Genomic DNA, 16,241 nt, shown 5'->3' on the forward strand with positions numbered 1-16,241 from the left:
ACAGTCAGAATTTGCTGGTAAAACCTTTCAAGTTTAAACTTTATCATCTGGATTCGAACTCAGAACCTTTGAATTGGTAGTGAAATGCTCTACGAACTGAGCTAGAAATCTGTCACGAGTTCAAATCTGAGTAGAAGAAAAATTGGAAAGTTTTTTTGCATCGTTTTTTACAAGTTTTAATTCACGTGTAAGATATTAAAAAAATAAATATTATTAACTTATCAAAATTCTGCTTATTCTGACTCCGCCCATGACGAGAGTGAAACGAAAAGTAATGAAAATGAGACAAAATTGTCCAATTGGTGAAATTAAACAGAAAGCATTGTTTAAAGACAAAATAAGCATTATTATATACATGAACTTGTCTTACTTTGCCTTCGCACAAAATAAAGTGAAAATGATAAGGAAAGAAACTGTTCTGCAATCTACCTGCGCCGTGCGGATGATAGCACTCGTCTGAGCCATGGTGTCTCCTGGGAATCGGCGGTGGCTTCAGTTCCTCATACAGAGGTCTCCTCGGATCCCAGGTGGAGTGATTAGATCTCATACTACGGCCTGGACTCAATTGAAATGCCAATGACAATGGATTTTTTTCGGTGGAGGTTCAGGATGAAGGTTTACAAACACATTTTTTGTTTTTGTTTTTGATAAAATAACAACAACAGCACATTTCGTAGAACAACGCGGGAGAAAACATAAAAGAGAAAAAAGGAAAAAAATGGTTTGTCACAGAAAAAAATAATAATTAACTCCAAAAGCGTGGAAATGGGAGAAACATTGGATGACGAATTGGGAGGGGGAAAAAAAATACTTGCTGTTCTCTGTACAATGGAGATGAACTCAATTTGTACGTGCATCCATATAAAATGACATTCAGAGATAGTAAACTAACAGCAAAAATCCACCAGCAATTCGAGAACCACAGACAATTTATCACTCCAGTGGTAACTTTTGCTCGAATGGTTGGCATTTTTTCACCACATTATAACAACAATGAATAAAAATCTGCATGGCAAAAATTGAGAAAAGGGGAAAAATTGCATCTAATCAAATTAACAGATGAAATGATGAGAACGAGAAGGAGATATTATGGCCAAAAATAGTGTAAAACGTTAGAGAATTAATCTATTTCTTATTTTCTATCTTTGATTTGTAAATAATGCTGCATAATTGAGCAATTTAAGCTGTCTTGTATACAAATTTCAGCCATATTATATCTTCCCCTCGTGACGGGACGCGGAGTGTTAAGAATAATGGATTGTTGGACGCTTACTTATGACTGTACCTCGCTTGATGCGGTCGCAGGTGTTGTAGTTGGAGCCCGGCACAGGTGGCAACTTCCTGTTGGGCGGCGCAATGTAGCCCAACTCATCCCTGAGGTCCGGCCGGCGCTTGTCCAGCGTGGCTCCCGGTCCCATTGTTTGATTGTAAACTACATCATCTAGAATTAATAATAGTTCCCACTGTGAATGGGGGACACCAAGATGCTTTCTCTTTACCCATTTATCAAAACATTTTTTTCAATTTTTATCAACAATCATTTGCTCCACGTTTGCACCGCATCTCTTCTTCATCGTCAACGTCATTTTTTCCGGGCGCACTTCAATATAAAAACCGGCAATCAAATTCTGTTACACGAAAAATTTACAAGAGATGAAAGATCAAAATGAGAATGATAAAATCAAGAAATCAGCAAATTTTGCATAATATTGAAACAATAAAAAAACAAGAAACGAACCAAACCAAAGAGAATTTGTGCAAAACTGTGCAGTGAATCAGCAAAATGCATCAAGTGCAGCAAGAATGGTGAATTTTACGTTCTCCAAATTAGCCATTTTCTGGCATTGGCAAAAATAGAAAATCTGACAAAATAAGAAATGAAAATAGTAAAGAATTTTGTCTCCTGTGAAAATTCACTTTTGTCCATTCTTTCATGATAATGAAAAGCATCTTCGTTAGAGGGGTGGTTTTGGGGGTGGGTTTTTTTTTGGTGGGAACAATCAATAGCAAGCAATTTTCTCATCTTTTTTTTTCTTTCTTTTTGAATGTGCAAAGAAACACAATTCAGTTGGTGATATTAGTTGTCTCTCTTCACGCAATTTCACGCAATGAATTTGATGAATTTTTTCGCGCAAATGGCAACAAGAACTCGTCATGGAAAAAAGTGTGTCTAAAAATAGAGTGCAATTAGTTGGGAAAATTGTGTGTAGCTTTTTTTTTCTACGCTGGTCAAATTGACATTAATAGACATTATTATTATTATGTGTATTTGATTAGAGAAAATTAATTTACAACAGTGATGAAACATGATGATGAATTGACTCTTAATCACTCAATTAATTCACACACTGTTCGAGATAAATTATTTGGAAAATTCAACAACACAGCAAAAAATCCATGCGGATGAGTTATGAGAAAACTAACAGTACCAACTAAAATAGGGCACTTTTTTCACTTGATTCTTTACCAATCTTGAGGGCAATTTTTTTTCTTGGTTATCATATTTTCTAAACACATATTAGAATAACGATAAAGAGATGAGAGAAAATGAAAGGAGACAGAGTAAAGTGAGAAATAAAGTCAGGGCGGGTTCAAAAGTTGCATTAGAGAGAGAGATAGAGAGAGAGTGAGTGAAAAGAGAGAGACAAAATATTTTTCAACAGTATCAATCATAAGTATTATCAGGAGGAAATATTTCATGATGATGATGATGAAAATGTGAGAGAAATCCTTATTTTTTGGTGAGTCACTGTGATTTTTCATCATTTAGTGTGTTCTTTTCTCGTGCAATACTTTCTCGTCCTATATAGATTAAATTTGTTATAACAACAAACATGTGAGTATAATAAAGTTAGATTACAATGAAGTTGATTTGAGAAAATAAAAACAAAATATAAACACAATTTATGCGCGACTGACGTTCACAAACGTGTAAATTTCACCACTGATAAATCATGATCAAATGAATGCGGCGTTTATGAACTCCAGTCGCGTTTTTGGTGTATACAGCAAAAAACAGAATAAACTGAAAAGAATAGATGGTAAATTTTGTGATTGAAGGAAAAACCTACAGTAGACATCCTTTGGTCCACCTCGATCGTCTAATCGCCGCCTGGATAGAGCGACGCATATCACAAGAATACCCACCGCGACGACAATAACGGTCGCTATTAAAGGCACCATAAAATTAAGGTCCAGCCACTCTGGCATCCAAGGCAGGTATTGCTTGAAGCCTGGCCGCGTATCGCTTCCCAGTGGCGGTGAGATTGTTCCTAAACTCGTCGTGTTTCATGTTTGCAATTGTGTTTTTTTCAACAGTGTTTCATGTGTTTTGATGAATTGTGTGTGCGTGTTTGTATGAAAGGATCAGAGATTTTGGGAAAAGGGATATTTTTTATTGTGGTTTTTTCATGTTTGTATTGTGAGATTGTTTGTTTTTTTTTTGACAAACAGGACACGGCACAGGAAGGTGAATTTCAGCAAATTCAGGGCGGTTCGCAAAACAGTTGGGATTTAGGAGGAAGAAAGAAACCGAGAAAAAAGAGAAAAGAATTAATATTCCTTATAGTTAATATACCTTTGTGGTGATGTCCCTTGCTACGCAGGATACAAATCACAATTATGGCAATTAATATAACTAGTATCGCGGCAACTACAGGTACCACTAGGTTCAAATTGGACAGGATGATGCGTAGGGTGTCCTCAGCAGTGAGATCAGGTAATTTGCGCGGGGGTGCAATTGTCCCTGAAACAACCAATTTTCACGATTTGTCTCTTGTCTTTCTTCACTTTTCTTCTTCTTCATACTATGATTAGAAAAATTTTCACAAAATATTGTCTGTTTATTAAATTAAATTTCTTTTTATTAAGGTAAAAATTTAGGCAGAATTTTGATTTAACATGAAAAAAAGATAGCACAGGAAGGAAAGATTTAGGCCTCAATTGTTACACCAAGATAGAAAGTAATTCCAAGATCAAGATTTTTGATATTCTGACAAAGTGTCTCAGCTAAAATATCCCAAATCAAGATTCTCTTAACAGATTTTCAGCTTTATTATTTTTCACATTCTCTTTCTTTGATCAATATAGATACTCCCTACATTTTCTGCATCTTGTTCTCAGAGTTGATGCTCATTTAATGGTGCCAGAAAAGGGATTTTCAAATTTTCCCTGGTTGGCGTCTTGGTTTAAAGTAAATTCCCAAGACAAACTTTTTGATATTTTGCCAGAACATCATTTTCTTGAGCCTTTCTTGAGCTCTTCTTTATCTTGGCATCAAAATTGAGGCTGCAATTTGGAAAATCATCACTTCTGCACATATAGATTAACATAGACTAAGCATTAAACTGAAAGGGCGGGAAGATATAGAGGTCAACTCAACACACTGCCAATATATAGAGACACAATTGAAATATCAAATAAGAGGAAAGATTAAATGATAGGGATGGCAAATATCCATTTATACATCAAATATTTATACAGAACAAGTTGCTTTAATATCAATATAAGAGAATTAAAGAGTATTCTAATAATTTGAGAGTATTCCATCTCACTACATCTTTGTATATTAAGTCAGTTCATTTCACTTGAAAATATACGCTCCGTCATTGTCTCTGATCTTCTTCCACTTCATCGGTAACTTTTCAAAGCCCTCCTTGTAAAATGTTTCCGGTAGAGAATGGAAAAATACGAATATTTCCTTCTCCACTTCTTCTTTAGAACGCAAGCGTTTTCCCTTGAGAAACTCCTCCAAGACCGGAAACAAGTGATAATCCGTTGGATTCATGTCCGGTGAATTGTCTGAATTGATCAGGAGATCCAACCTTAATTCCTGAAGTGTTCTCAGAACCTTCGAAGATAGTGGGAAATTTTGCTGAAGATGAATTCCTGCTTTCTTCATCCGTTTCTCCATCAATTTCATTTTCAACCGCACAAATTGTTCGCATAGCAAATCAGTGGAGTGAAGCTCATCTGGCTCTGTCAATTCATAGTAAATCACGCCTTCAGTGTCCCACCAAACAGACAAAGGCAGCCAAGCAATAGTTTCATTCCCCGCTCTTCCTCTGGATTTGCCGCCTCTCACATTAAACCTTCCGGAACGTCGCTTTTGCCTCGATGGCACATAATAAGGAATCGACTTTACACTTCCCGCAACAATTTGCTCTAAGATTCGATTTGTCTTGGAATTCTCCAGCAGAATCGATGAAATTTCTCTTCTCTGCATTAAATTCTCCTTCGACAGCTCTTTAGGCACCCATTTTCCCATTAAAGTCATCATTCCCAGTTGCTGAAGATTTACAGAGACAAGCTTTGCTGTCGAATTCACCGTCACTGCAATGTCATCAACCGATAAATGCGGTTCAGCTTGAACCAAAGGCAGCAAAAGATCAAGATTCATGACTGTGATTCCCTTCAGTTGTCCTAGAAAGAGCAATGCACTGTCTTGTGATTCTCCGCACGCACTTTCATCACATTGCCCATAAGCAAAGCATGTCCTGCATTCCAACATTGATGAACACATCTTGATTTTCCGCGTCATTTCGCAAAATGTTTTATGAACTGACTTGATATACAAAGCTAAGCATGACAGAGAACGTTCCAAAAAACTTCTTAACATGTAATAAACAACAATCAATGAACAAATATGAGGAAAAGTTATGATTAACAAAGTGATGCGATGCCTCTAAAGAACTCAACCCGCAACCATTAAGCAAACTTACCAATTAAGAAACGTTTGGTTATTAACAAATGGAGTGTGTGTGTCAAGTAACCAATCTTTTAATCATATATTCAATTTTTATCCAAAATATAAGGAAATCAAAAGAATCTACTGAAATAACGTCATTCCATTTCAAAAAAGTTAATCATTTTTCGTTCTTCAATTTAATCTACGGTAAATTTAGTGTTTAGGTTGTTTCAGGGAAATTAGAATTTATTTATTCATTTGTAATTGATTCCATTTCTCTTTTCATTTAACAATTTATTTGGCTTTGTGCGCATTTTTTTTTTTCATTTGAAAACATCACAGTTTTTTTTGCGCAAAAAGCATAAAAACTTTTGTACAAATTGAATTTTCAAATTGAAAATCGCACCAAAATTAACTCCATGAGAAAGAGAAGGTTCTTTTATTTTATATGTGCAGGGAAAATCAGTCAAAAGTTATGAATTATAACTGAGGAGATTTTTTTCTAAATGGGGAAAATTCAGAGAGTGAAACTCTTTTTTTCTATTTCGTAAAATTCATTATTTGCGGGACGGTAAAATTGTAAATCTCAAGTTATCAATTATTGCCATATCATGCAATTTAACATGCAGGAAATTTCAATTTGTCTCATCGAATCATTTTTCTTTATATCTTGACGGAAAAATATTCAGTGTGTTTTGTGTGCCTGACTAAATTGAATTTATATTCTATCGTGTCTTTTAAAATAGGTTTTTTTTCACTTTTTTTTATTACTTTTTGCTTGATAGAAAACCAAAACGCTTTATGAGGTGCAATATTTCTCTATATATAGATAAATGTGCGATAGAAATTCTTACCTCCCGTCACTGTAAGCGTGGCAAATTCATATTCAGCTACTGTAAATCCGGCACTATTGTGCGCTGTTATCCTGAGATTGTACCAAGTTGCCGGCTCCAAGTCGAGCACCACAAAGTTTCCACCTGGCTTCACATTATTCGAAATCTGATTCCATTCCGTTTGATCCCTTCAAGGATGCCATTGCATGTGAAAAGTGGCGGAAAGAAACAGAGCGAGAGAGAGAGAGAAAAGAAAAGATTCAATGGTGAGACATGAGTACTTTTCAGTTAAACGCACTTGAAAGCTTAAGATGTGTGTGATTCATTACTATCTTTTCTACGCGTACAATTTATCTCTCTTGTTAAGAACATTGATAAACACATGCTTATCAATGTCAGGAATAAGCGCTGCTTCTTGGGGGAATAAAAACCCCTTTTAAAATATACAAAAAATTCAACTTAGAAATTGAAAATTGCTTCTATTCGAGTTTAAACGTCCAGAAAACTTGTGGAACTTTGCAAGAGCTTTTCAAGAGACTTAAGTTCACTGCATTTGAACAGTGATAAAAAGTGCAAAAAAAAACAGTGAAAATAAAGCTCTTATTCAAATCTTGCCTTCACTTCTTAGTATCAAACATTCCAGGACACTTAAATCAAAAAGAAATCTCGCTTTGGCACTTATTTATAACCCCAGGAATGAATATGAATGTAAAACTCTCCAAAAATCTCTCCTCTATACATTTTCCCACCCCCTTCCTCCCCTTGCCAACATTCACATTGTTGTGCATTTAGGGACTGTGAAAGTGCACAGATTTCCTCCTTATAACCCATGGAATGTGTAATACAATAAAGTCAAGGAGAACATTTTGTCCTCCAATTTAACGACAAAAACATATTGGAATGTCTCGCAATTTTCTACGTGAAATTTATCACCATCTTTTTCTTCGTCGCCTGAGAGAGCCACTCGTGGGAAAAGAGACGAGACAGGGCAATCATGAAAATGGGTATTTGTGTCACAAAATCCGCCCTTTCTCTCGTAACAGGGGGAGAGAGAGAGATAAACTGTGAGGAAAGTACAATATATATATAGTAGTGTATACCAACTTTTTCTTGTGCTCCACCACAAAATGCGACATGCGACAGCCACCGTCCTTCCATGATGGCAAACGGAGTGTGATGGAGTTGGATGACACATCGATAAAGCGGGACATTTCCGGCAGAATTGGCTTGGATCCCTTTGTGCGCGTATTGAGGATGTCCGACGCCTCACCAGCGCCAATTGTATTGTATCCCGTTGCGTACACTTGATATCGCGAGCCGCAGAATAGATTCTCAATGGTGTACTTCTGGGCATCCACAGCCACTTCCACTGTATCCCAATCGCCAAACTCCGGCTTGTAGTGCAGCGTGTAACCATGCAGAGGCGCCGTGTCCGCGTCGTGAGGCTTCAGCTTCAGCGTCAGTGAATCCGTGGTGGTGGTCGTGAGCGTGACTTGTGGCGATTGTGGTGGCGCCAATATGATCAATTTGTGCGTGATTGAGTCACGGGAAATGGAGTTTTCAGCTGTGCACGTGTACTCGCCGGCATCCTGACGCGTCACCTCCTTGATGAACAGCGAACCCTCTGGCAATTGGCGCATTCTGTCCGTAGGCGTGAATGCAACACCCTTGATTCTCCACTTGATGTCCGGCGTGGGCGCTCCAACAGCCAAACATGGCAGTTTCGTGTCCTCCTTGAAAGTGGCAGTGAAAGTATCGTCAAAGGAAGCAATCCTGGCCGGAACTTTGTCATTGGGAATCGCCAATGTTGTCTTGCTGGGCTGTCCCTCACCAATCACCGTGCTCGCCGTCACCCAGAACTCATACGGCTTGTTCACTTCCAGTCCAGACGACTCCAGACTCATCTGGTAGGACGGCACTTTCTGTCCCGTTGGCTCTCCCTCGCTGTCCTTCGCCTTCACATACACGACATACTGCAGAATGACGCCATTGGGATGAGTCGGTGGTCGCCAGGACACGAGAATAGCCTTATTGGACATGACAGACGCCTTAACATCTGTCGGTGCCTCCGGAACGTCCTGCTCTGTCTGACAATGAATAGCCGCACTGCGAACACCGTCGCCGCCCGATGTGGTGGCCAGAACTTGCATTGTGTAGTTGGTGTACTTCTTCAGACCATGCAGAACTGTGTCACTCGAAGCCGTCTTCTTGTAGTCCTTGTTCTTATCATCTGAACCGTGACAGGGAGACGCAAAGATACACCCAGTGTAAGAGGAAAATGCTTAAGGGTTTTCCCATCATGCATCATTAAATTAAATGGGCCGCACATTCCACGCTAAAGTCTTGCAATTCGATCCGAATTAAATTAATTATTATAATTTAACGATAAACTCAATTGTCAGGATGATTTTGGAAATTCTTCTTGATATAAAGATAAAAATTTGCTCAAAAGAAGGCTTCTTTGGTGGTTTTTCGGGAGAATATTTCTTGATTTAGAGCTCAAATCTCTAACACACTTTAGATTGGCACTCGCGACATGGAAAAATGCTGCGAAAGTGAGCGAAACAAATCCACCCTTATCTTCTGGCATGAGCACAAGAAGGGTGTACAAGTAAATTGAGACAGTGATACTCACCATACCACAAATCACTCGGCGCATAAACCACTTTGTAGCCCTTGATGATGCCGTTGGCGGACTCCAGCGGCGGCGAGACCCACGACACGCGGATCGTCTGGGACGTGAGAGTGGTGCAAGTTGTGTCACTGGGCGGCTGATCTGGCGTCCCTTCGGCCGTGTACTGCTTCTCCTCGTCACTCATCGGTCCGGCGCCGACCTTGTTAAATGCCTGAATCACGGCCGAGTATTGTGTGTAGGTGCGCAGATTATTCAGTTCCAGGCTATGCTCCTTTCCCTCCTCTGTCACGTAATTCACAGTCTCGTAGATGTAGGAGGAATTGGTGCTGCTCAGTCGGTAGCCGACATAGTAGCCGAGGATCTCGCCGTTCCATTCAGAGCGCGGCGGTGGCTTCCAGGATACGCGCAAGGCAGTCTGACTGATTGGGTCGATCTTGATATTCTGTGGCTTTCCGGACGGCGCCTCTTCGGCCGTGATGATTGTCACCACCTCGGAAGAATCAGACACGCCAATGGCATTCTCAGCAATGATGCGGATGTTGTAAGTCGTGGCAGGACTGAGTTTCTGCACTTGAGCTTCATTTGTGTGACCCGGCACAAAGACACGCTCCACATCGTGTTCCCACGAGCCTCGCGATCTCTTCGTCTCAATCACATACCTAAAGCGGTGATAAAGAAGCCAAATATCATCAGAAAATTAATTAGAATTAATGAAACATGATCACACATACCGATCCAGGTTAGAGTTTCCATCGTATGGCTTTGCCCAGCTCAATTGCACGGTTCTTCCAGACTTGTCCAGCACTTTGAGGGCATAGGGAATCTCCGGCACCTCCTGAATGATCATGTTAATGCTGGCATCGTCACTGCCGAAAGCATTTGTGGCCACGCATGTGAACAGTGCGGAATCTGTGCGCTCCGTGCGTTTAATCGACAAACTCGACATTACGCCTGTGGTGAGAATTTCTTCGCGAATTGTGTAGCGATTGTCAATTTTCGGGTCCAGGCGATTATTGTTCATATTCCAGAGAATACCAATGGGTTTTTCACCCTTCGCTTCGCACTGTAGCACAGCCGGTTCGCCACGACGCGCCGTCTGATTTCGCAGCTTCTCCGTGAACTCTGGCGGCGCCTGAACACTGACCAGAATCACAGCGCTCAATCCACTGCCGATGCCATTGATTGCCTCACAGAGATAGTAGCCTTCGTTGTTCTTCTGAATATTGTTCACAAACAGCGTTCCATCTTCAACGCGAATATTGTCGTTCGCCTTCAGATCCTTATAGTCTCCGGGCGTGTCTCCAACTGCCTTCTTCCACGTGACTTGTGGCTTGGGAAAGCCGTCAGCCTTGCACTCAACTTTGGCATTTGATCCCTGTGCGAATGCCTTGTCAGTTGGCTCAAGAATCCAACGCGGTGGCACTGCAACACGCACACGAGTCAATTAGTTCGCCACTCTTGCTAAACCTTCTCAAATATCACAATCAAAGCATTGACTTTCTTTTTTCAGCATGCATTGAACGGACGAGCTCCAGGACATTTTGCGTACAAATGTGAGAAAAATCATAAATGAAACTTAGTGAGAAAATGTGGGACAACTTAGTAGAGTTAAGAGAAATTAATTTTGTGTTAATAAAACTACATTAATTTGTCCATTTTAATGAAGAGCACACGAGATGATAAATCAGGAATGTGACATTCTGTGACCTAAATTTATGCAAAAGCTCTTGTCTTTATTGACATTCCTTTCTTCTCCTCTTCCATCCAAGGATTTCACCTTGGTTGAGAAAAATGCAATAAAATTCACCGACGCAATTTATCATCTCTTGGCTCCAAAATTGAATTACACACGCCATGCAATTTATGCTCTAAAACCACTACCATTAGTTGAGCAACATAAAAAAAGAGATCTACTCTGAAGAGGATGAGGAGTTGGAGTGACGGGATTCTCTTGCAAATTGAGTCTTTCCACCGCCGCGCGAAGGCCAAAAGGACAATGTGGGTGAGGAGGTTTTTCTTCTTCTTCTGTATCCCTGCGCTTAGACTCTTCACACACACACACACAACACGCGCCCTTCCGCATCCGGAAAGTGTGTGGATCACCCAAAGCGACAGCCCGCATCTTGAAGTGGCCCGCCCACGGAGGACAAGAGTGTGTAACAGAGGAAAAACATCCTTTCAATCCCTTCACACATCGAGACGAATCTCTCCAGCATCGACTTTTCCGCATCAGAGAATCTCCCATGGAGGAAAAAAAAAACATCCCCACGATGACGAAGGTGGGCAAAAGCATCCTGAGCGTGGGCGCTGAGAAATGTCTCACGAGATGACAAAAGGTGAACAACAAAAAAGAAAGTGCAGGGAAATTCAGGATGGGATTTTCGCTTCTCTCTCCCGAATGGCAGCATATTTTTCATATTTATGCAAAAGAGCTCTTGTATACCCTTCACAGCCAAAGCGGCTGATTCCGTGGCATTTCCAGCAGGATTTGTGGCTGTGCAAGTGTACAATCCGGCATGATGATGCCTCACATTCTGTACAATCAGCAAACTACAAATCCCAGCAGAATCACAGGATGAGCAGAACACGAAATAAATGTGAGAAATATTACATCACATTATAATCATTTTCCTTCAACCATTTTTCCTCCACTGACTTTCCTATGCTTCTGCAAAAAGCTTTAGGCTGAGAGCTTTGACAAAAGTAATAAATAAAAAAGCTCATGCATATTTTTCGGGCTTTCATGTCACTCCACCGTGAAGGATTCATTTCCTCTCTCTCTCTCGCCTTAATATCGCTTGTCACAATGAATCGCATTTTTCTTTGCCATCCTTCTTCAATCCAGCATAATTAAAATAATAAGAAGCTTTCATATATATTTTCCTCCTCTTTACCGCAAAGCGTGGAAAGCAGTGGAGAACATCTGCACTCAGAGAAAATTACAATCCACCAAGTAATCTCATTTACACCCTTTCAGTCAGAATGTCTATCATCATTCGTTTGAGCGTCATAGGATTGTCTTTCAAGCATATCAAGAAAAGCTTAACATGATTATCTCGCTAAAATTATTCATCAATACATATTCTTGCTATTATCTTGTCTTTTGCAACATACGATTGTCTGATGACATTCTGATGGATTCTCATTAGACAATCACATAAATTTCTGCGGACAAACGTCAGATTTTCCTCAATTTTCTCCGAGTGCAGTGAAACACCGTCAGATAACGTCTCCTGGCAGTGCCACGAGATTTATTATGGCAATTTTACCTTGTTTGGCGCCCCACATTGAGTGTTGTGGCCGCTCTTGGCCCTGAACTCGTGACCGGCTGCCCGTTTAACGACCACGCGAAGACAATCGGGAAATCCCCCTTGGACACGATACACGTTAATTGAACATAATCCCCTTCATAGCTGGTGTCCGTTGACACGGCCAGAGGCTGAATCTGTGGCAATTCTTTTTCGCAATCGCCCACACGAGATTCCAGCCAGAAGAGAAGAGAAGAGAAGAGAAAAGAAGAAAAAAAGGTGGAAAATATTAATAGCAACAATTTGTGGCTAATTTTATACAATTAGACTTATTTTAATTACTCCTTGCATCATTTAATCCAACCCCACAGAAACATAATTGCCGTTTGCGCTTTTTTTCCCCTCGCACCATTTCCTGCGCCAACGGAAGGAACTCTCTGGCTTGGACTATAAAAGCTCCTTTTTTATATTATTACACATATTATGACGATAAGGGAGTGAGAAGAGTTGTAGGTGAAGGTTTTTTTTTTTAGTGTTCCACGAAAGCGAAATAAAGATGCAGAGAGAAAATTACAAGTATATATTTTCAACATTCTAGCTGCCTGTTCTGCTGTGCATTGATAAGGACGGAATTTAATCATACTTTAAATACAAAATATACTTGAAATTTTCTCCCTCTCTCTCGCCCAACACACAAAAAAAGGAGTTCCCAGTGAAACCATGGCAAAAAAAAGAATGTGAGGAGATGAGAACAAAAAGGGCATGTAATGCGGTTAATTCACCCATAACTGTGAGCTGGGCGGTGGATGTGGCATTTCCAGCCCCATTTGCAGCCACACAAGTGTAATTTCCGGCATGATGAGCCATCACTGAGTCAATATTCAGCGAGCTACTCCTTTTGCCCTGCATTAGCACCGTCACATCGCCCGCGCCACCGCCAAGGGGCGCACCATTGAACCACCATGTGATGTTGAAGGGATAATCTCCATGGACCACGGCGCAGTTTAATTGAAAATAGTCTCCGGGAAAGAGAGCACCGCCAGTCGCAAAAGGAGCTATTTTTGGCAGGACTGCAGAGGAGATAAAAGGTATATGGAATTTGACGTAAACACTTGATGGGACAAAAACAAAAAAAAACGATGTAAATAAATATAAATAGAGGGTGAGAAAAAAAAGTTTGAGCACTTTCGCAGAATCTCAGAAGATTCATCACAAATGTTCTTAAGACTGTTCAATAACATCATTAATTGCTTGCAAATGGAAAACAACTCCTATGTATGTCTGTCAATTAGTCTCAAGCTGAGATTCCATGGAAGGGCTTGAGAAATTAAACATTATAGCCTCCATTTGATCACCATAGACACTCAATTCGGTGGAGTGTTGCGCTCTTCCGGCTCTATTCTTGGCCTGACAGGCGAAATTGCCCGCGTGATGCGCCTTCACAGCCTCAATGCTCAGCACACTCGTCCTCTTGCCCACCCTCATCATCGACATCTCCACGGAGTCCATTATCGGGCGCCCATTGAAATACCACTGGATATCAATGGGCAAATCCCCGTCCGGCACTGAACACGTCAGCGTCAGATCCTGTCCCATCACCGCGGGTCCCTTCTCAAAGGCGAACGGGATGATGCGTGGCAGGACTTTTGGGGAGAGACAGGACAGAGACACACAGAAAGGCATCAAGTTAGAGATAACAGCAATTTACCATTAACCGCTAATTGAGCAGAATACTCAACAGTGGCCGCTCGATTGGAAGCACGGCACACGTAAATGCCCGCATGGATACCCCTGACCGCGTCTATGGCCAGCACACTGACCTTCTTCCCAATCCTCACAGTGCCAATTCCGTACGCCGGATCAATGTCCGTGCCATTGAACAGCCACGAGATGTTCACTGGCAAATCTCCAGACGATATTGTGCACTGAACAGTCACAGAATTGCCCGAATTCGACGCCTCATCCCCAAAATCGAAAGGAGCAATTTTTGGTGGAACTGAAAAAAGTGTACAGCGAACACAGGAAGAAAAAAAAATCAATGTCGTGCATGTAAATATGTACCATTAACTCGCAATTCTGCCGAGTGCTGCACAATTCCCGCCCTATTTGCCGCCACGCAGGTGTAATTGCCAATGTGTTTGGCCGCGACGGCGTCAATCATGAGATTATTAATGCGATTGCCGCGCTTCTCCGTGTAAATGGCCAGGAATGCCTCTGGCGGACTGCCGTTGAAGTACCACGTCACATTCACAGGTAAATCACCCCCGGAAATTGTGCACTGTGCCGACACAGTCTCACCATAATTCATGGCCTCATCCCCAAAGTTGAAGGGCGCAATCTTGGGCGGAACTTTTGCAGCCGACGCGCATTGTTCACAAGACAACAAATGGAAATTATTGCTAAATAATTGAATTTTCACACCCTTCCCAGAATAATGTCGCAAAACCCAACATTTCAACCCATAAAATCCTTCCACATCGTTAAACTTACAATTAATATTGAAATTTAAGTGAAATAAATTGATAATTTTGACATTCGCCAAATTTTTAATAAAAATTGCACTGAGAGAAAATGATTTATTAACAAATAAAATGTCAACTTCGATGACTTTGAAAGACAGATTCTGTTCCTGGGATAAGAAGTACATGATTTTTACTATGTAAGATTCATTTCTGACAGATAATGTCTATTGTTTAACGTATAAGCAAAGTATTCTTGTGTTACAAAATGTGACATCTTATTTAATAAGATCAGAATATAAAGTTGCATAGACTCATTCAGAACGCAAGTGTTCCAAAAGCCTATATAAATCGGTTTCTCGTGAAATAAATCATTTCTTAAATCCTATAATCAGTTTCACAGCTTTAAAACCATATATTCATTGCAAAAAGAACTTAATTTTCACCGCATATTTCTCTCAGTGAACAATTTTGTGCCCGAAAAATTCGCTCATCACTCGCTAAAGTGAGATATTTTCGATTTAAGTGCATCAGAAACTTTAAATTACATTGCTCAACTCAGCAGAAATATGATGGAAAATTCCCCACTGTCGTATTTTGCATGAAAACTTGTGGCATCAACCCATTTCCCTACCATTTTCCGGACACTCCTCACACAGCCACGTGAGTAGCACCAGGGACTGTTTGGGATGGTGGTTTGGGAAATGGAATAACGAGAGAAATTAATAACTCACGACGAAACACCACAAACCATTAACTCGAAGCTCGGACGAATGGAGAGCGACACCAGCACGATTTTCTGCTCTACATGAATAATTCCCAATATGCTTCGCCGAGACACTGTCTATTGTCAGGGCATTTATCCGTTTGCCCCGCGCGTCTGTGCTGATGCCCAAGAAAGCCGCCACTGGACGCCCATTGTGGAGCCATGAAATATTCACCGGCAAGTCACCGCCGGAAACTGTACACTGAACTGAAACCGTGTCACCATAGCTCATCGCCTCATCCCCAAAGCTGAAGGCTGCAATTTTCGGCGGCACTGCAAGAGTTTTTTCTCGCTTTTTCATTCGATCCTACACCAAATTGAAACACGAATTTTTCTCGCCTTTCTATCTGCTTTTATCTCTTGCTGAGCTTCACACTCAATTTCGCCCTCTAAAAAGCTCGGCGCTTTTTCCCCTCTTTGCAAATGCACTCAAAGTGAGGAGATGAAATGGACTTTGCAGAGGGTGAATAAAAAGAAAGAAAAAAAAATACACACTCAGAGAAAACATAAAGTCAATAAATAACCATTAACGACAAGTTGAACTGTGAAATTCACAATTGCAGCATCATTAGCAGCTTCGCACGTGTAATTCCCAGCATGACTCGCCTCAACGA

At 40.7% G+C, this 16,241-nt stretch overlaps 1 protein-coding gene across 1 annotated transcript in view; it reads right to left on the bottom strand.

Annotated features, from left to right (window-relative positions):
• The window catches only part of LOC132265288 (cell adhesion molecule Dscam2), a 52,991-nt gene that overhangs the window by 6,687 nt on the left and 30,063 nt on the right, over window positions 1-16,241 (bottom strand). Inside the window, exons 11-17 of the mRNA XM_059765872.1 lie at window positions 9,886-10,576; window positions 9,155-9,813; window positions 7,624-8,749; window positions 6,541-6,707; window positions 3,578-3,745; window positions 1,286-1,441; window positions 430-555 (exon numbers count right to left, since the gene is read on the bottom strand). Coding sequence (XP_059621855.1) covers window positions 430-555; window positions 1,286-1,441; window positions 3,578-3,745; window positions 6,541-6,707; window positions 7,624-8,749; window positions 9,155-9,813; window positions 9,886-10,576 — 3,093 coding nt within the window. The remainder of the gene's footprint in view (window positions 1-429; window positions 556-1,285; window positions 1,442-3,577; window positions 3,746-6,540; window positions 6,708-7,623; window positions 8,750-9,154; window positions 9,814-9,885; window positions 10,577-16,241) is intronic.

The sequence above is a fragment of the Phlebotomus argentipes genome, unplaced genomic scaffold, assembly GCF_947086385.1.
Source record: "Phlebotomus argentipes unplaced genomic scaffold, Phlebotomus argentipes genome assembly contig_2, whole genome shotgun sequence".
Taxonomy (NCBI): domain Eukaryota; kingdom Metazoa; phylum Arthropoda; class Insecta; order Diptera; family Psychodidae; genus Phlebotomus; species Phlebotomus argentipes.